The sequence below is a fragment of the Lissotriton vulgaris genome, chromosome 2_1 (assembly GCF_964263255.1).
Source record: "Lissotriton vulgaris chromosome 2_1, aLisVul1.2, whole genome shotgun sequence".
NCBI classification, from domain to species: domain Eukaryota; kingdom Metazoa; phylum Chordata; class Amphibia; order Caudata; family Salamandridae; genus Lissotriton; species Lissotriton vulgaris.
The window spans coordinates 870,066,966-870,088,589 of NC_141687.1; the positions used below are offsets into that span (position 1 = coordinate 870,066,966).

The 21,624-nt window shown below is 44.9% G+C and overlaps 1 protein-coding gene across 1 annotated transcript in view; it reads left to right on the forward strand.

Annotated features, from left to right (window-relative positions):
• The window catches only part of PSMD13 (proteasome 26S subunit, non-ATPase 13), a 108,207-nt gene that overhangs the window by 38,500 nt on the left and 48,083 nt on the right, over nucleotides 1-21,624 (forward strand). Inside the window, exon 7 of the mRNA XM_086956384.1 lies at nucleotides 20,792-20,963. Coding sequence (XP_086812510.1) covers nucleotides 20,792-20,963 — 172 coding nt within the window. The remainder of the gene's footprint in view (nucleotides 1-20,791; nucleotides 20,964-21,624) is intronic.

A 21,624-nucleotide genomic window follows, 5' to 3' on the forward strand; every position in this document is an offset into this window, starting at 1 on the left:
TTACATCAAATTAAAAACGGGAACGGAACAAACTCATCCTATACATTATTGTGGTAGGTGCCCACGCATATAGGGTTAAATGATGCGTTAGATGCCACAGGTCCCACCAACACGCTTCCTTTATGATAGGAGAATGCCCAACATCGCGGAGATTTGCTCTCTGCTCTTCCCGGATATTTGTATTTTCAAATGTATAATGTTATCCTGCTAAACGAAGACGATGCTCAAACTATAAAAGAAGAGGGTTTCACAGATATGTTAGTCCTTCCGGGCAAACGAAATGACCCAAAGAAAGATCAAGTGACAGTTTAGAGCTCCAAGTGAGTCTTAATAAAATCAGTGTCTGGAACGCATAGCATCAAAAAACGAGCGGGGCATCAAACTGCAGTGTCATTCAATCAAAGCTTCAAGGCTTCTGAGCGCTAGCCGAGAATTATTTTTTGTGAAGCACTAATCACTGTGGAAGGTGCCCCTGCTATCCCAGATGTGAGAAGTCAGTCTGATATGAAAATAAGCAGTATTTGGAATGAATGTATTTGGCAGGGGGAAGGTGGGGCGGCGCAAGACCGTACTGACGAGTGAACAGGAGCCATTTTGTACCGAGTGATTCTGCCTGTGTGCATGTAGACAAACCAGGCAGCAGCATGAGCATGTGATTCGGTAAAATAACAAGCATTTACAATGCAATGGTTTTGCCTTTGTTAAAGTTAGAGCTATTGGCATTGCTCTTGACACTCTGAAGCTCCACTCTGCATTCTGAAGCTCCACTCTGCACTCTGAAGCTCCACTCTGCACTCTGAAGCTCCACTCTGCACTCTGAAGCTCCACTCTGAAGCTCCACTCTGAAGCTCCACTCTGAAGCTGCACTCTGAAGCTGCACTCTGAAGCTGCACTCTGAAGCTGCACTCTGAAGCTGCACTCTGAAGCTGCACTCTGAAGCTGCACTCTGAAGCTGCACTCTGAAGCTGCACTCTGAAGCTGCACTCTGAAGCTGCACTCTGAAGCTGCACTCTGAAGCTGCACTCTGAAGCTGCACTCTGAAGCTGCACTCTGAAGCTCCACTCTGCACTCTGAAGCTCCACTCTGAAGCTCCACTCTGCACTCTGAAGCTCCACTCTGCACTCTGAAGCTGCACTCTGAAGCTGCACTCTGAAGCTGCACTCTGAAGCTGCACTCTGAAGCTGCACTCTGAAGCTGCACTCTGAAGCTGCACTCTGAAGCTCCACTCTGAAGCTCCACTCTGCACTCTGAAGCTCCACTCTGAAGCTCCACTCTGAAGCTGCACTCTGCACTCTGAAGCTCCACTCTGAAGCTCTACTCTGAAGCTCCACTCTCCACTCTGAATCTCCACTCTCCACTCTGAAGCTCCACTCTGAAGCTCCACTCTCCACTCTGAATCTCCACTCTCCACTCTGAAGCTCCACTCTGAAGCTCCACTCTGAAGCTCCACTCTGAAGCTCCACTCTGAAGCTCCACTCTGAAGCTCCACTCTGAAGCTCCACTCTGAAGCTCCACTCTGAAGCTCCACTCTGAAGCTCCACTCTGAAGCTCCACTCTGCACTCTGAAGCTCCACTCTGAAGCTCCACTCTGCACTCTGAAGCTCCACTCTGAAGCTCCACTCTGAAGCTCCACTCTGAAGCTCCACTCTGAAGCTCCACTCTGAAGCTCCACTCTGAAGCTCCACTCTGAAGCTCCACTCTGAAGCTCCACTCTGAAGCTCCACTCGGAAGCTCCACTCTGCACTCTGAAGCTCCACTCTGAAGCTCCACTCTGCACTCTGAAGCTCCACTCTGAAGCTCCACTCTGAAGCTCCACTCTGAAGCTCCACTCTGAAGCTCCACTCTGAAGCTCCACTCTGAAGCTCCACTCTGAAGCTCCACTCTGAAGCTCCACTCTGAAGCTCCACTCTGAAGCTCCACTCTGCACTCTGAAGCTCCACTCTGAAGCTCCACTCTGCACTCTGAAGCTCCACTCTGAAGCTCCACTCTGCACTCTGAAGCTCCACTCTGAAGCTCCACTCTGAAGCTCCACTCTGAAGCTCCACTCTGAAGCTCCACTCTGAAGCTCCACTCTGAAGCTCCACTCTGAAGCTCCACTCTGCACTCTGAAGCTCCACTCTGAAGCTCCACTCTGAAGCTCCACTCTGAAGCTCCACTCTGAAGCTCCACTCTGAAGCTCCACTCTGAAGCTCCACTCTGAAGCTCCACTCTGAAGCTCCACTCTGCACTCTGAAGCTCCACTCTGAAGCTCCACTCTGCACTCTGAAGCTCCACTCTGAAGCTCCACTCTGAAGCTCCACTCTGAAGCTCCACTCTGAAGCTCTACTCTGAAGCTCTACTCTGAAGCTCTACTCTGAAGCTCCACTCTGCACTCTGCACTCTGAAGCTCCACTCTGAAGCTCCACTCTGCACTCTGAAGCTCCACTCTGAAGCTCCACTCTGCACTCTGAAGCTCCACTCTGAAGCTCCACTCTGAAGCTCTACTCTGAAGCTCCACTCTGCACTCTGAAGCTCCACTCTGAAGCTCCACTCTGCACTCTGAAGCTCCACTCTGAAGCTCCACTCTGCACTCTGAAGCTCCACTCTGAAGCTCCACTCTGAAGCTCTACTCTGAAGCTCTACTCTGAAGCTCCACTCTGAAGCTCCACTCTGCACTCTGAAGCTCCACTCTGAAGCTCTACTCTGAAGCTCCACTCTGCACTCTGAAGCTCCACTCTGAAGCTCCACTCTGCACTCTGAAGCTCCACTCTGAAGCTCCACTCTCCACTCTGAAGCTCCACTCTGAAGCTCCACTCTGAAGCTCCACTCTGAAGCTCCACTCTGAAGCTCCACTCTGCACTCTGAAGCTCCACTCTGAAGCTCCACTCTGCACTCTGAAGCTCCACTCTGAAGCTCCACTCGGAAGCTCCACTCGGAAGCTCCACTCGGAAGCTCCACTCGGAAGCTCCACTCGGAAGCTCCACTCTGAAGCTCCACTCTGAAGCTCCACTCTGAAGCTCCACTCTGAAGCTCCACTCTGAAGCTCCACTCTGAAGCTCCACTCTGAAGCTCCACTCTGAAGCTCCACTCTGAAGCTCCACTCTGAAGCTCCACTCTGAAGCTCCACTCTGCACTCTGAAGCTCCACTCTGAAGCTCCACTCTGCACTCTGAAGCTCCACTCTGAAGCTCCACTCTGAAGCTCCACTCTGAAGCTCCACTCTGAAGCTCCACTCGGAAGCTCCACTCTGAAGCTCCACTCTGAAGCTCCACTCGGAAGCTCCACTCGGAAGCTCCACTCTGAAGCTCCACTCTGAAGCTCCACTCGGAAGCTCCACTCGGAAGCTCCACTCTGAAGCTCCACTCTGAAGCTCCACTCTGCACTCTGAAGCTCTACTCTGAAGCTCCACTCTGAAGCTCCACTCTGCACTCTGAACGGTCAGACTCCAAAAATCGGCCCTAATCACAATAGTATTATTTCACCTGCGTGAATATAAGTCTTTGAAATTCTGGCCAGTGGTAATACACACAAGTAATATAAAATTGTTGCTCCAAAGAGCATTAAATGGAAATAAAACAAGTACCAGACCCATTGACGCCTGCACCTTAAAAGTGAAACTGACTGAAGCAAGCGCCAGGGCCACGTTGAAAAAAAAAGCCACACACATTAGATGCAGTCAAGGCCGCTCACGAGGTCAGAAGGCACTCCACATGAACAACTACCAGACACATTGTTTCATTTCACTTTGAAAGTGCAGGCAAAGTGAAACTGACTAAAGGAAGCGCAAGGCCCATTAGATGCAGTCAAGGCGCGCTCACGAGGTCAAATCTCCAAAGGAGAAGCTCGTGACAGCCTGACTACAGCAGAAAAAGCTCGTAACAGTCTGATGTCCACAATATTCCCAGAAAAGTGGCAACATAAGTTGTCCTGCATAGACAGCAAAAGCTTCGCTTTTGCTTTCGTCTAGGCGAGACCTAAAAACATGACCTCAAGACTGGCAGTTAAATTACACGGTCCTTTTCTCTTGCTTCAAGAAGTAGAGATTTTTCACATTTAGTGCTCATTTTTTCTGGCATTGGTTAAAGATTGTGTAAGAGCTGATCTATAAATTAGCTGGGTAAATTCTCCTGTTTTCTCGATCTCTTCCTATATCTACAGGACTCCCTAGTACCTTTTTAAGTATGCTGCTAATGCGCTACTCGAGCAGAGTAAGTGCGACAGATCATAACAAGAGGTGTTCTCTCTTAGGAAAACCTGTGAAATAATAGGGACTAATAAAACATTTTCCAACCCTGTTTGTCAGTTAATAATCAAAAAGTCACAGAGTTTATTTAGAATAATTTCAGAACTGACAATCTGCAAATGAGAATAGAGAGGTGATGAATGAAATGTAAGTGTTACCTTGTGGTTCGCAGTGTGTTATGTAAGCTGCTCTCAAAGAACTTGTGACTGCCTGTCAGCCAGCTCTCTTATCCTCTATTAACTGTGTTTTTTTTTGTTTTTTTACATGTAACATGTTAGCACAGTCAATCCGTTTTGTAGCCATGCTAATGTGCCCAATGTAGGGCAGTGCCTGTAACTTAGCTGTTACCAGTTCAGACCCTAGAGAGATAGTTAAATTACTTATTGTAGTTATTGTAGAGCTGCTCGTGTTACCTAGACATCAAAAGTTGCAATCCTGAGAAATAGTTACGTGGATTACACACCTGCTGAAAATATATGCATGCTATCTACACAGTATACTTTGAATCCCTGCATAGCTTCGTTCTTCAAATGCTCCAAAAACACAGCATTCTGAATCCAGTTTGTGTCATCCCATCTAAATCCACAGTTTTTGCACCACAAATTCACTATTTTAAATGTAGCAAGGATTGACCTCACTAAGTGCATACTGTGTTTGCAAGTAGTGGACACTAATTTTTAGTTCCTGTAATTATTTTTCATCATCAGACTTTTACCCTAAGCAAGCGAGAAAAAGGCAGAAGATTGGAAAACAATGACCAATGAAAAATCTTGTAAAAATGAGCTTGGGAAATGGAGTGTTGGTTAGAAGCAAGGTATGAGGTTGAATCAAAGCTAGGCAACCCTAGCATTTGACAGCACCATGAGCAGGCCTCTAAGAAAAACATCAAGTTTGTGCACTCCATTTTTTCACAAACTTAAGCAAGAAGTGAATGCATGCATAGACTTTCTAGATATTTTGCTCTGGCAAAGACTGAAAAGATAAAGCTGCAAACTGGAGGTAGAGTGTGAGTGCCTAGGTCATCTTTTGTATAAGGAGCAGCATTTCACAGCTGATGCCATGCTGAGCGTAGGGTGGCTGTGGTTGAGCCTACCAACTAATCAGGTTACAATTAGCAAGTGGGCTTTGGTGTTGGGGTAGAGGTTTCAGACTTTTATTTGCATGTATTTACATCCCAGAGCAAAGCTACACCAGGAGCTACTTGCAGCTGCAAAGCAAGGATTGCTTTCTTGGATAAGCTATGCCTTTTGGAATACAAGCAAGCACACAGGTGGGTTGCAACAAGGTTTTGGTGAGGTTTGGATGGAGGGGGCAGCTAGGTGGTTCCTTGATCTTCTCTATTTTCATTCTCCTGTGTGATATACTAATTTACAGTTTAGTCTTTGCATCTTGAATGCACAAACTATTCGAACCAATGGTATCTTGTATTATTGACTTCTTGACTTGGGAAAACAAAAAGGATAAGTTCCTTCTTTCTGAGTTTTCCCCCACAAAGTGGCACTGAGGAAATTTCTGTAGTTTGTTCCTAAAGTATGACCACAATTTCATCCAAGCCAGGAAAAAGCCCTTTAAATTGTCCCGGCAAGATTTCATAATTACTCGATTGAGGAAAATCTACACAGCTTGGATTGTTTTAGGGCTCCTAAATTCCACTTGGAAAGCATGATTACCATTGTGATTTTTTATCACCTTTTCAGCACCTCTGGAGATTTACCCCCAGGCAATTAAGTGAAAAGGCTGCTATTGCCAATTGGATAGGCTTGTGCTTATCCAAATCATACATCTTAAGCTCCCTAGTCTTTTTAGAGACGACTTACCTATTTCCTCTAGGTCAGTCAGCATCGTTGACTTTTAAAGAACCTGCATGTGGTGCAGAGATTTGTACTGCAGTCCTCTAAATAACCAACCTTTGGCAAGGAAATTTGAAGTGCTTCCATCTGCTGTGTAAACAATTTCACAAAGTTTAGTAAGTGGGAAAGCGAAAATTAACATTAGGATAAAGGTCACTTTTATTAGCTCTCGACTGAGACAGCGCCCTGACGCATGTGACGATCTATTGTTGGTTAAAAAAAACAAAAAACTAAAATGTTTTTTTTAGCCTGCCCATTACATTGATTGGCTTCATGGTCACTTGTCTTCTCTTCCTTTTCATTGATATGTGTCTCTGCAGGTCTTGCCTTCACTTTTTCTTGGATTTAAGTACAGATTGATTTTTTTTAGTAGTGTTTTGTCACTCTTCTTGCACTTAGATCGTGGCACTTTTTTATTTTTGTACATGTGAATTGTTTTGTGTTATGTTTACACTCTCTCATTTGTTAGCTGCTTTTATGCACTTCCTTTGCTCTGGACCCATTGCTGTCCTGGTTCGTTGTTTGTTTCTAGATTTTTCAAAACTTTAATTTCCAGTAAGCTTCTTTTCTCCAGCCATTCTTGTCCGAGCTGCATTTCAAATACAAAACACAATGTATTAAATTTGTATAAAGTTACATGTTGAAGTATTCACCAAGAGTGCGTTTGTTTATAACCCTGTCTCCTGTTAGTCGCATTCCATGTTATGCCCCTTTCCTTCTCAATTTGGGAAAGCCATCGTAAGTTAGATGTTTTTAAATTATACCAACTGGTGATGATAGCGCTTGCTTAAATGTGTGTGTATGTGTATATATATATACCTATTCTACAATAACAGGCCATACTATACGTTAACAGCCCGAAAACATGCTACAAAATGACAGGCCACACTGTACAGTTGCAGGCTGTATGTACCACATCATACCATATCCTACTATCCAATCAAGTCCCACTCACCTCTCTTCACCTCTACTCACCCCATAACCTCCAGTCAAACTAGCCTCCGTTCACCTCTACCTAACCCTAAAACCATTTACCTCCTGGAATTAAGCTCCGGGCATATGGGGGTTTAAGATAGCACCAAAGGTACACCCTCAGCGGCACTAAGGCGGCCGTGTGCAGGGTGCAGATTATTGTTGGGTGCCCTGTAACTTTCAGTGGGCAGTCTCCGGTTTGCGAACACACTGCAGGCTTGAGGACGAAGGTCTTCTGGGAGCGACCACCACTTGGAGAGGTAAGTTGGGATGCTGGGTGTTGGCTAGACACTGTCTGTTGGGCCACCCAAGGCCGTGGGGCGTCTGGTGCAGGGGTGTCTTTTCGGGTTGGATCTTCTTACCAGCTCCTGGTTGTAGTTGGGGGGACCTTCCGTATTGAGGCTGCAGGTGTCTGCTGGAGGCTTGGGGCAGGCCAGGGATCACTAGATCACAGGTCTGGATCGCGGGTGAGACCTCCTTGTCGTGTTGGGCCACTCAAACGCGGGCCATGGGCGACTGGTGCAGAGTGGTGCAGATTCGTGGATTTTGCTGGAGCTGGAGTCTGTGGGTGAACAAATCTGGTGTTCACTAGAGACAAATTCTTTTCCTTGGAAGGCAGCGCAGGTCGGGGTTCTTGAGGTTGCTGGCTGCAGGACACACCAGAGTTTCGCTCCCGCAGGTACAAAGTGGGGATAGTCCGGGGGATAGGGCTAACTCAGCGGGAGTCCTACTCTTCTTAGCTTCAGCATGGCTGTCCGGTCCTTCTTCTTTTTCATCGTTGCATGTCTGAGGAGGCAAGGTTCAGGGGTGCCCCTAAATACTAGATTTTGGGGTGTTCCGGGTAAGTAAAAGGTTGGGACCAATGGGTCGCTTCCTTGGGATTGTACACCCCCTATTATGCCACCCTCCTGCGAGATGGCGGGGACAGAGTTGTGCTTCACCGCTCCTCCCCACCTGAGGGGTGGGTTGGCAAAGGTGAGCACAAGTCCCTTCCTCACTTGGTTTTCCCGCCGGTTCAACCGCCCAAAGTGGGGTCAGAACCGGTGGAGACCAGCTGCTGGGAGCAGCAAATGGCCTGGAGTAGCTCACAAAGGCAGCAAGCCTTTGAAACTTCCCCTTTGTGGAACCTGGCCATCCCGGGGGAGGAGGCTTGGCACCTCATCCCAGAATGTGTATTGTTTCATGCCCCCGACAACAGCAGAAACATGTCTGGTGGTGGCAGCTGGGGCGCAGCCACTCGTCCTGGACACCAGTGTTAGGTCATTTTTCAGGGGGCATCTCTAAGAAGCTCACTGCATTTTTTCATTAAATCCCACACTGGCATCAGTGTGGGTTTAATGTGCTGTGAAGTATGATACCAAACTTCTCATTTTTCAGTTATGCTATTATGGTACTGTGGACTTCGTAATGACAAACTCTCAGCACCATATACTCTGAATGGCATTACTGCACTTACAATGCCTAAGAATTGGCTTAAAACTTGATAGCCAAAACTGGGTACTTACAGGAAACGAGCTGTGGGACCCTGAGGGTTGAAAGGTCTCTTCAACTGTTGAAGAGCAGTGGTGGGGGGGGATAAGTTTTCCCTTTTAAGCTCAAAACTACCAAAGAGTATACCGCCTGAGGTTGCAGGGAACACTACACAAGGCACGGGAAGGGGGGCTATCTGGTACACCTCTAGCGGGTATGCTGGCTCCGCATGATTGATGTGGGGAACAAATAAACTTTTTTATATATAACCCTCACACACTCTTAATAGTGTCATGCGTCATCCTCTGGTTCACCCTGACTTCTAAAGGTCCGAGTGGGCTTGGTCGTATTTCAGGGAGCACTCAAGGATAGAGGGTGACCAGTGGGCTTCACTAGGAATGAAAAATTCCTCACCTTCTCCTAGGTATCCCTTTATTAGTGGAAAAATAGTGGGAAAGCTAAAATAAGATAAAGGGTAATGTGGACTATTCTGGTCCTATCACCCTATGTTTTGTTGACCGACATGTTTCAGCCCTACTCTAAGGCCTAACAAGGTCAGGGCTTTCATCAGGGTATCAAATAAAAACCTCCCAGGTGAATAGAATGCAGAACAATGTATTGCACTCAAATATGTGGGCAGTGTTAATACTCAATAAAAATCAATGGCAACCATTATATGGAGTTTCTTTTAATCTATATTGTTGACAGGTGATGGTATAAACCACATATGCGAGAAAGATGGTGCATGCATATCCCACTGAATGTGTGTGCACTACACCAACTCAGACTGGAGGCAAGTGCATTTGTTCCCTGTGCACCTTTGTTGCTGATATTCTGGAGTGCCTGATTATTCTCAATCAGCAGCCATTGAATCGCCCACATTACTCGTGTGGATACATCTGAGGGCGGTATATTAGCTGACCTTGTATGTGATTGTTCACTATTTTCAACCATGTAAATCAGGCGTATTTTGCGACATAAAACATATGCTTAGAAACCTAGACAGACACCACACACATTTATAAAATAGTATCCTCTAGTTTGTATACAAATGCATAGTTTTGTTTCATGTACCGATACTCGCCCACAACTGATGGATGTCAAATATCTCAGGAGTACTTACACACTATATGGAATTGTTGAGATAAAAAGAGGGAGGAGAAAAAAGGAGTTAGTGATAGAAAGATTGTATGTTAAAGCGCCCTTGTTCGAATCACAGGAGATTTTCTACTCCGACCGGAGGTCTAACATTTCGTCACTTACTTCGTCAAGGGATTTCCCTGGCCATTTGCCTAAACTCTCCCTCATTTTCCAGCTTAGGTGGAGATGTGCCGGGAGGACGCCAACATTTATCTGCTCCTTCCTCACGAGAGTGGGTGACTTCTGCGTCACGTGGTCTGCGTGCATCGGCTTGCATGTTCGCCATGATCAATCACAAACGTGGATGGAGTTGTGGGGGAGACCGTTGTATTAATATTATCAGGTTGAACATAAGGAATTAAAATACCCACGTACAAAAAGAAACTTTCGGGTTTGTATTATTCTTGTTGCGTCAATCTATGGAAAGGGACTATGGTTATGTTTACCTCCGCCATGGAGCGTTTTTGAAGGGAGTGCAAGCCAATACTTTAAAAAAATACTTTTTTACTGATATATATTTGTATACAGCACTCAACATAACAAGAAGGTTTGAAAGTATTATATACCCAGCATTTGCAATGCAATAGGTCTCGCATTACTGAAAGTTTGAGCTATTGCTGTTACAAACAATAATGCAAAGCCAATAGCTCAAACTTTCAGTAATGCGAGACCTATTGCATTGCAAATGCTTGTTTTGATTGGCTGGGTTTGGAGGGGCTTCGTGGCATGTACTTCATCTTTCTAATTATCGGTGAAGCAATATTTTTTTTTAAAAAGTTCCTGGAATGTAAACATTAGTGTTTCAGTCAAAAGTCGAAGCTATTGCTTGACTCCATTCTGCCCATGCCTCTGCCGCCATAAGAAAAGGGCCGGAGGGGAGGAGCTACGACAGCAAGCAAGATGGCAGCATAACTTCCCGGCTCCGCTGACCCCCGTCTTTCGCTCGAAGAGCCTGTCGTATATCCTGATTTCTCGCCCCATATCCGGGTGCATGAACTACTCTGCGGACTGATGGTGCAATCCCGAGATTTTTCCGACATGGTGGAGTGGAGTTATGTTGAGGTTTAATTTGAGGCCTAGCCCAGTCTGGAAGCCGGGGTCTCAAGTGTTGGTCTAGCCGGGTCCTAGTTGAACAACAGCGGACCGGAGAGAGCGGCTGGGTCCGGTCCATGGAACTTCTGACATCTTTGATTGCTTTGCTGCCGATCTGCTGCCTGGAACTGTACCGGAGGTGAGGAGACGAGTGACACCCGAGGTGGTATGTGTGGGGGTCCGAGACCCGGGGGCCTGGCGTTCGTAGCGCCGGTGCCGTTGGATCGGAGACTTTGTGCGCACTAACGCCTATTGACGATCGGTCCCTCACGGTTCATTCCTGCTCCGCCTAATCTTACCCCGGGGAAGGCGCTTCTCCGTGGGGGTCAATATGCTTGATGCTATGCGAAACCCGGCGGAGCGGGTTCAGTGCGGCCCGTCATTGCGGTCAGTGATGGCGGCCCTTGAGGCACTTCAGGCGACTATGAAGACCCAGGCCTGGAATCTGATGTTGGTGGCGGACGGAATTAGAGGATCGGGACCGGACTCTGATTTGCTGCCCGAGACCCGGTGGCCAGTTCCTTTCCCTATTGCTACCCCAGCGATGCAATTTGACCCGGTGCTTGGAGCTTTCCATGCCCCTACAGAAGTGGAACGGTTCGAACATGTGGAGATTGGCGATGCACCTACAAAGTCGGAATCTTTGGAACTGCAATTGGCGGAACATTTCACTGCTTTTCCCGATTTGGAGACGTTTGCTCGTAATTGTGATCTGTGTGGGACTGTCGCACCCCCTTCCCAGCTGGTCCATCAAGATGGCGGATGGGATAGTGCCTGGTCTTAGAGTCGGGAAGGGGCATCGTTGGACTCGAGCGTCTACTTTGGGACTTGCCATTCTTTCTTCAACTTATAGACTATGTTTCGACAACTTCTGTTTGACCTTTGACAATTTTACGGTGGGGCTCTCTTTATCGGAGGGGATCAGCAAATTTGATCGATGGGGCCAAGGCTGCGACTGTTTGAGGTTTCACAATATTGATTTATCGGTAACGGGACTGCTTTATTTGGTTAACGGAGTCCGTGGCGGGATTTCTAGTTTCCTCTGATGTACTGTTTTATTGTGGTCTGCTTGATCGTGTTAGCATTGCGGGGGATTCTTCGTTAAGACGGGGGGGAGAGTCCGGGAATGCGTATGACATAGCCCTCCTCCATTTCTCCTTTTTGGGCAGGGTTTTAGTCCCTTCTTTCTTTCCCTTTTCTTTTTTTCCCTTTGTTCTTCTATATTTCGGGTTCATTTATGGGGCGACAGGCACGCTGCTAGGGGGGTAGGCCGTAGTCATCTGCAGGGTAGGGGGTTGGAGGGGGGGTATTTTGTTTTTACTATTTGTTTCTATGGCCTTTTTTCTTCTTATCTATCTTCGCCTTTTCTTATGTTTCTTCTTTTTTGGGTCAGCGTAGTGAGTCTATTCTTTTGTCAATTGTCGACTTTTTATCTGTGCCTATACTTTCACGGTACTTCAGTACCATCGGGCGGGCGCTCCACTGGTGCGAACATTAATTGTATGCTTATTTATCCTGAATCGTATGCCTCAGCGGCACTGTTTTGAATGATATCGAACTAACTGTGGACCTCCTACTGTTTTGCCCGCCCTTTATGCACCTTTGTGATGTTGTATGGCACCTGATCGTTCTATCTTTATATTATAAAATGGAACCTTTATTATCTTGCTATTCGTATAGTATGCGATGCCGCCAGTTTTAATTGAAGTAGTGCTGTAATCGCCTCCCGGGAGGCCGAGTCTGGTTCTAATTGCTTGGTTGAAATGATACCGATTAGCGGCCAGCCCTGGTGGTTGTAGGCCCATACTTGTAACTGGTTGAAGTATCAATAAAGGTTTTCCAAAAAAAAAAGAAAAGAAAAGGGCCGGACAGATTTTGATCAAGGAGAGGGCCGAGTTTCCAAAACGTATCCACTGGAGGGAGCTGGGCCCCTAGACTGGGGTTGAATCTTGTTGAAACAACAACCTATAACTTTTTGCTCCAGGGAACACTACCTGTCCATTAGAAATTAAACTGACACCCATAACTAGTCATTCTCCTATCAACTGTGCAGTGCCTAGGTGCAACTGTTTGTAGTGCCATACAAGCCTCCTCATAATAAACTCTTTTGGCATTGTCCATTACAGTCCTATGAGCACACATTCAATGATGAGTACCACGTTCAAAATGTAAACAACGAACAACTTAAGATTGGCGTGATCATGCCATCACCCAACACGAAGCTCCAGGACCCTGGAAGGGATGATAAGCTACCTCAGCTCGGGTAGAATTAGATCAGCCTTCCCTGAGATCTCACCCCTCTGAGCCATCTCACTAGATTCTTGAAATGGTTACACGTGCAAGTGAGACAAATACCCCACTCCATGGAATAGGCTTCAACGTTCTTCAACGACGAGACCAGCTCGTCATCAGCAACCATGTTTTAATTGGGATTGCTCGAAAGGCGGGACTAGCGCTGGAACTTTCTAGCTCACTGAAGAAATTCACATGTCTTGTAGAAAGAATGCAGAGGTCAAAGCGCACAACGCCAGCACAGAGAACCCCACCTGTCATTTTAACAATCCGACACATGCAAGGGGAAAACTGTCTCAAAGTTGTGACCCATAAAGATGAAAGAAATGAGGCCAAAATAGCTAGCTGTCTGCCTCGCACATAAATTGAGCTCACCCTACTACTTGTTCTGAGAGCCACCAAACATCTTAAACTATAGAATAAATAGCAATGAGGAAAAGAAAACTGAACAGGCACGGCTGACTTAGTTTTGCACCAATTGAAGGTTACTAAACTCATCCCTGCCCTCATTGTCAAAAAGAAATTAAATACCTATGTATAACATACTGAACAGTCCCTTGGCCACCGTGTGATGAAGTCGATGAATAATGAAGTTACACCCAGCACCCAAAATCAGAGGTATTTGTCACATAGCATCGAGGCCTGGTGGGATTAGCACTTGGATGACGACCATAGATCTGCGCTAAGCCTCTGTGTACAGCAGGCTATTTTCCTCAATCTGCTTCACAGTGACCACATCGCTTTGCTTGGGCTATTACATAATTTCAGGCAAAGGAGGGCAATCACGAAAAAAGACCCAATGACCGCTACAACTGTGATTTGGGAGTTGACGGTTGGTTAGACACGGCTAAAGAACAGTGGCAAAAAAAATCAACTATGTAGTTCAAATTATTTCTAGTGATTTAGATTGAATCAAGCATTCCATCCAACCACTTTTTCTCTTACCTAACCATGATTGGCAGCAAATAAAATACTGATGGTATCCACAGCTACTGGAGTTTACAAACAAAAAAGCAGGCACCGTTTAGTTGTCTCATTGATGGCAAATGTTTCTAACTCAGATGTTAATGTCTCAATAGCAGCATGTATAGCTATTTATTTGGTAGGAACTGAGCTAAGAAGCAATGGGGCCTGTACAAATATCATGATGCGGGAATATCTTTGACATCTGTGAGTTACACAAAAATGACATCTCATACAGATATGTGTTTAATGCCTAGGAACACACAAATTCAACAGGGTTGACTCAAACCCAGATCACTGGGTTCAGTGTCAGCAGCTTAGCGGCTAGACCACATCGCAAGGATGACACCATACCAAGAGACCCTTATATGACCAACCCATGCCACCACCCAGTTGAGATTGGCTAATTAAGGTCCAAGAGGGGTGCCAAGTAATTAGCTATCCCGGCTCCAACTGGCCCGCAAAAGAGGGGTAAGGCATCCAACTAGACAAGGTCTGAGAGCAATGGAACCACCCTAGCAGAGTTGTTTAACTCAGGTGAGAGAAGACATGGCAATCCCATCCAGCACATTAAAGGACAAAAAAGTTCTATAATACAAATACATCTAAAAGAACCGAAGAGTGCCACCCTCGAAAGACTTTATTAAATGGAACCCGATGTCGAAACAAAACCATTTTTGAACAACGTGAGGGGAAATGTTCCACCTAATGATCTAGTAATTTGTAGAGACCAAAGTTATAGCATGTGTTTAGGAGACCGTGATACCCCAATACTTAAACCACTAATGTTGTTAAACACAATTGAAACGTGTTGGGGAGAACCCACCGTCGACCATCAACGCCTGATTTAAGAGAAACGGACTGACACTCCCTGTATAATCTACCAACGACCGTGTGGGCAATACCCAATTTGCCTGATCTATGTAAGGGAAAAGAGGGCAATGCCGCCACTGCCTGATCTACTGGGAGCACACACTCTACCATCTGGTAAGGTGAGGGAACAGTCCCAACCCTTCTCCAAGAAGTGGGACGAGCACAGCCAAAGGATCCATCCAGGAAAGCAGAGGCCAACCATATCACCTGCATCGTCGCAAGAGGTTGGGGGGTGTTTGCAACAATTAAAGGTAGGAGCAGTTAAGTTTAGCCCTCGCCAAACAAGCGATTTACAGTCGAAATCATAGCTCCTGATATACTGACAATGGGGCGGTTGGATGTAACATTCTAATATAACCACAGGACCTCAATGACCTGTCAATCACCTTATCTGTAGATTGCATGCAGTCTAGTCTTATTATGGGTGAATGTACATACAGACTTCTAAACCTATCTTTAATTGGGATGGGGTGGGGTAATCACTTCAGTTTTGCGAGACCACAAAAAATCACATCTAAAGAGAACAATGGTACATTCCATTTAAGACTGAAGGGGTAACTCCCCCGTATTCCTGGTCTACTGGGGCTACGCCTTTATTTGTCCTTCAGTCTACCCTGCAACGATTAAAAGCAACGCAAAGAAAAGGGGTGTTAACTGTAACAGGGTCATTAGCAAACAACTGCCTCTATACTGCTTTAGCTGCAAAATCAAAGGTGCGCTAATAGCAACACCCCTGTTCTCCAGCTGAGCCAGCCCTGACTCACACAGCACACAAAGGGAGGCGATACCATTCTAGAAACTGTGGGTATTCACAGCAGGTAACTAGTGTACTCCTCCCACCTGCCGACCAAAGTGGAGCACTCCTGGTCTGTGCCTGCCTGTGCAGTCTTCTGTGCACCAAATCCGGACCAGAAAAAGGTGATTGCTGGTGGCAAAAACCTTTCAAGAGCGCGTCTCCGGTTCAGCCGAAAATTCGTTTGACATATTTTGTTTACCTCGCTGTATCCAGCGAGCGTAGTCCCCGCATACAAAAGGAGGCAGAGGGGGACTGGAACGGTCCCCATGATGCGCATATCTTCCCTCTGAGAGTCTAAGCCTTTACTGTGCTGAAGCCGCAGCGGCTAGCAAGGATTCAGGTAGACTGAAACGACGTCACAGGACACGCCTTTTCTAGCACTGTCACGGACAGGAGAGAGTCCAGGCTGGTGCAGCAGAGGGATGTGATAGGGGAGGGCACCACGATCCCAGCCTGGTAAACTGTGATGCTGTGCTTTCCAGTGTGGGGTGAGACGCGGGGTGTAGGGTTGGTGGGCTAGGGGATGGTTTCAAGCGGGACAGAGGGAAACAACTGCTGAATAGATCTGAGGGAACTTTGCGTGGTATGTGGAAGCTTTTTGACGGATGATGATTATTGGGGAGGGAAGTTTGTGCAGAAAACAACATTAACCATGGATTTAAAAGGAAATCCGTGGATACCGAGCGGAAAAGGGAGTGAGTGGGAAATGGACAGAGGGATTTTGCGGAATCGTACAAAAATGTGAGAAAACTGACTGTATTTTTAACCAGCACAAGGCAATCGACGTGAGCGTTGCAGCTGCAAAAGTGTTGGCAGTGGAAACGGGTACAGTGGGTGACCGCTACCATCATTGCCAGCTAGTGGTGCGCGCGCACCACAGAGGAGTGGGGGGAGGGAGTGCTGCAGCGAGGCGAACGCGTGCCTCTGCGCTTGCTAGCCACAGTCGGAAATGGACGGAGCAAAGGCGGGAGCCCTAAAAAGTGTGTAATATGCAGGTTCAAGACCTAGACCTGTGCTGCATTTCACATAGTGAGCTCTCATGTTAGTGCAGTCATCATGTAAATGTTAACTGTGGGCCACTGAAAAAGCATGTTCTCAAGCAAAGGGGGGACATATAGGTATATATTTGATAAAGTGGCTGTTGGGATTGGTTGTTGCTCTCATTGTATAATAAGTATAGCCTGAACACATCCTTACCTATTAACAGATCTCTAGGTAGGTGGGCTATTATCAGTATCTCGGCTGGCCCCACTGAATTTCATCATTCAAACCTGTTTTGAGAGTCCCTGGTTAACAATTTTCTCTATTATGTTCCATTTAAGGTCCATATCGGTGTGTCCTTTTTCCATAAAAAGTGTGGTCAGTTTGGTAGCACCTCTCTTACACCTGATGGTGCTCCTAGGTTCATTAATCCTGATCTTTATTTTCCTTGTCGTCATCCCAATATAATGTAAGTTGCAAGGGCATATGATAGTGTATATAACATTGTAGCTTTATTTGTTAGTGTGATGTCTTTGCTCCCAAGGAGTGGGAAGATCAAGATCAATAACTTTGCTTTGTGTGGTAAATACACATGCTGTACATAATCCACAGGAGAACTTTCCTTTGACAAGGGGTTGGTTCCACAGTTTCACTTGTTGTTTACTATGAGGTTTACCCACAGTGCTATATGGGAAACCGCGTTTACACCGCTGGTAGTACCATGCGGGTAGGATACCGCGAACGTTACAGCGTCCGTGTTGTTACCATGCATGGCATTACATCGCAAGTCATTGAAATGACTTGCGCTAGATGGCGCGCAACATCATGGAATGTGTTGGACTTTAAACTAACACCTTCCCTGCTGTCGCGCTAACTGGAGTAGTCCTAAGTCCAGCGCGCCATTTAGCGCAAGTCGTTGAAACAACTTGCGATGTAATGCCGTGCGTGGTAACAACGCAGACATTGTAACCACCGCGCTGTTACCTACAGCGTGGTAACATCACACATAACATCACATATTCGTGCTATATACCAACATATCCCTAATACTTCTATTCTTTCGAAAGAAGAACAGGGGAGACTTGAACGTGAGTTTGTTTGACATTAGTATTCTCCAATTTTTTGTTATGATTTTTTGATTGTATTGGAATGTGTTTTTGTATGTCGTTACACATATAAGGCCATCTGATTCAGGTATGACCGTGGTTCCAAGTAATGCTGCTCGTGGAGTGTTCCGTGCCCTTTTCTGTGCTTGTTCGACCACTTTATGTGGGTATTCTTTCTCCTTTACTTTGATGGCAAGTTTTGCTGATTCATTTTTGAAATTGCGTAATTCAGACCAATTTCGCCAGACTCGTATGAATTGTCCTATCAGTAGGTTCTCTCTTAGTGACTGTGGGTGGGCGCTATTAAAGTGCAGTAGACTGTTCCGGTCACTAGGCTTGGTGTAGAGAGTACTTGTCTTTTTTCCATCCTTTGTTCGGACGGTTACATCCAGCAAGGGACTTGTTTCTTTGTTACTGGTCATAGTAAACCGTAGGAAGGGGTTTTGTTGGTCCATCCATTCTTTAAAGGCGTGCATGGTGTCATTATTCCCTTGGTATATTATCAGTTTATTATCCATATACAAGGGTGTAAAATTTAATAAAATACCTACTTGTCCATGGAGCAGGTTGTTTCATAAATCTACTCTGTAACAAAATCCACTTGTCCCTCTTGGTGCCATGTAGTGCTTCGACAAATTATGGCAGCAGTCTCATTATATACAAACTCTGATATAAACTCTCTAATTATGACAGGGCTCATACTATAGTAGTGTTTGAATACTACCAATCCCCTTATGTTGCCATGTTTCTGCTTATCTACATACTGGGGCTGAAGCAATAGTTCAAGGCTTTGAATGCCCTTTTGAGTCTATGGAGACCTACTAACTTGCATGTTTATGGGTTTTCAACAACTCTTTTCTAATCTTTTCCCATACTGAGAAATGTTGGAAATTTACTCCTGACAATGGCTGACGTAAACTGTCTTCAAGAGAGATTAAAAAAGTGGTGAAAGGGAAAGTGAACTTGCAAATACTCAGATTTGCGCATGAGCAAATCTACAAATACATATTTGCTCATGCTAAAATGCAGTTCAGAAATATTTTCTAGAAGTACTATTTCTAGTCCTACTTATGTAAATTCTTGGGAATTCTCGAAAGCCGTATAGCTGAACTTGATGCAAGGGTATATACCAAGGGTGCACTTTTGAGACTTTTTAAAAATAATTTTGCCACTAATTTGGTCTGGCGTTGACCATGATCTTTTGTGTTTATTAAATTTCTCTCTCACTCTTTATCAGCTGTCTTCACTGTTAGTGACCGCATTCTGCTCTTTCACAAGGAGCATATCGGCACACAAAGTAATTTTTTTCCGTGCCAGTCTCTACTGTGGCAGTGTGTGCTTTTTGAGACAAAAAACAATTTTTGCTTTTTCCAATGTGTGTTATAATGGTGAGGGCCGGGAAGCTCCCACACTAGTAAGGTTTTATAAAAACCACGCCAAAACAATTCACACATTGACAAAACTAGGAAGCTGACCACAAATTTCAGACCTGCTGGCTTTGCCAATGCTTGTTAGTTTCCCATAATCTTATTGAAGCTGGTTACACTGATTTTCCATTGTGAATATGTTTGGGAAATACTAGCATGAATAGACATGTTACTAAATGATGCTTCAAATACATGGTACCTGAAATTTTACATTAGTTTAGCGAAATGTATTTTTCCTGCTTCCCTTTTTTTTTGTGAACATTTTATTTTGAAAGCAAATAATCATCAGTCTTGGTTTCAAGTTTCTGCAAATGTTTGCATCAAATCGGAGAGCATTATACAAAACCTCATATTGCTAAACTTTGAAAACTTTTGTACACATTTTTATACAGGAACCACTGTCAGTCGTACAGTCAGAGCAAACAACATTTACTTAGAGCTCTCACCCAAAAAACAAATGCTTTCAATTAGTGAACCATGATTACAAGTTTTAACAGCATTAACATATGGACAAAAAGTGTACTTTAACTGCAGACAGTGCCCATCCCTGATCCATAATGTGGTACTTCAAACTGGCAGCCAAAGTGTTTGTGCTGCAGGGATTGGCCCTACTTGTCCCAAGGACAAAATACACATGAAAACCTGTTGCCCTTGACCCCAAACAATATGTCTGTGCAGCAAGCAATTGGAATTCCACATCCCTGGATATACCTGTGCCCCAGGCGAATCTGTTTGGTATGGGTTGTTCCAGATGTGTTCCTCTTCAAACCAGCTCATGTAGAGACAGGCTTAGTATGTATTTTTGTTTGTATTGTCCTTACTATGGGTTTTTAATGGCTATTTTTAGCTGAATAAAGTTGAAGTGACTGACTGACTGACAGTAGTAATCAGTAAAAAAACTGAAATACTATCCAAACATGAGATTAGTGATTGTCTATATAACCTATTATTTTAAACCATCCACGTTTTTTCCTTTGACCTCCTCAACAAGCCTTTAAATTACATGTTGCACTATTGAGAAATCTTCCACACCAATTATTAATACTTTCAGAAAGACTACTCTGAGAGGTTATGGGCGTGAGGGCAACAAACATGAATATAAGGCAGTCGCTGCTGGAAAAAATTACCACCCTCACTCCCACCATTCCAGATGATCACTATTTTGAATTGCAGTCAGAAACGTCTCTGGAAGACCTATGCTTTTCAAGTGTTGATAATAAGCCCTACCTTCTTTGGGAAGCCGTTTGGGGTTAATGTACACATGGTATGCTATTTGTCAATACAAAATGGCTGTGAGAGGTAGGCCATCTTTCACTTCCTTTTTTGGCTACTGAAAGCCGAGTGAACTAAAACATGCCTATCAAAGAAAACTGGTATTTTAGAAACGTTCTCAGGATTTCCAGATTGTAACTGGGGAACTGTCAATAGTCACTGTGAATCTACGAAACATACCATCATAAGAGAACTACATTTAGAGGTAATTAGCTCCTGCTTGACTGTTGTCTATTCTTGTTGATTGCATGGGGTAAGATGATTGGAGTATTGTAGACCTGTTCTTAGTAGTTGTTTGTTATTGTTCTCGAGTCAATATGTTATCCCTGCTGATAGGAGCTAATTGAGGAGGTGGATGAGATGCTGAAGAACTTGGCAGGTGTAACCTCCGTGCACAGTCGCTTCTATGACCTTTCCAGCAAATACTACCAGACCATTGGCAACCACGCCTCATACTACAAGGACGCCCTACGTTTCTTGGGATGTATAGATGTTAAAGATCTTCCAGGTAAATGTAACCATAGGGACACGCAGTTTAGTTATGATGCTGCACAATTGAACAGTTTTTCTGCTGTAATGTTTATTGTGGCTGTAGGAGGAAAAGTGCCCAGGACTATATGCTTCTCAGTAGTTCTATATATCACCCCTGCGTGCAGTGCTGCAATATGATCAAAAGACACTGGAAGCAAATTAGTTTTTTAAAATACTACTGGGGTAACTTGAAGTCTTCATACTAAGTGTTTATTGTTACTATTCTAGTCAACATAGGGTTTACTAGTTTGTTTGCATTCTCAAAGCAATTTGGATGCCAATTGTATATCTGTATTAGTCTGTGGACAGTGATAAGTCCTGCAAATTTCTACAAGCAAACCTAGTTTGCCTCTTGGGATTCACAGGACTTTTCAAGGTTCTAATACAAATGTCAGACCTACAGTTTGCAGCATAAACTGCCTCGATACACAAAATGAACCATTGATGCTTGTTTTGGCTAGAATTGTAGTTATCAAGGGAATCGCAAAATAGAATAGTGTGATTATTTTCTTTGTATAAAGACTAGTCTAGAAATTGTAATATTTCCTTTTTTTAATCATAATGCTTCCCTTCCGAAACCTCGGTGCCGGTCTATCTCACGCTTAACCATTTACCAATTGTTTTTCTCCTGTAAAACA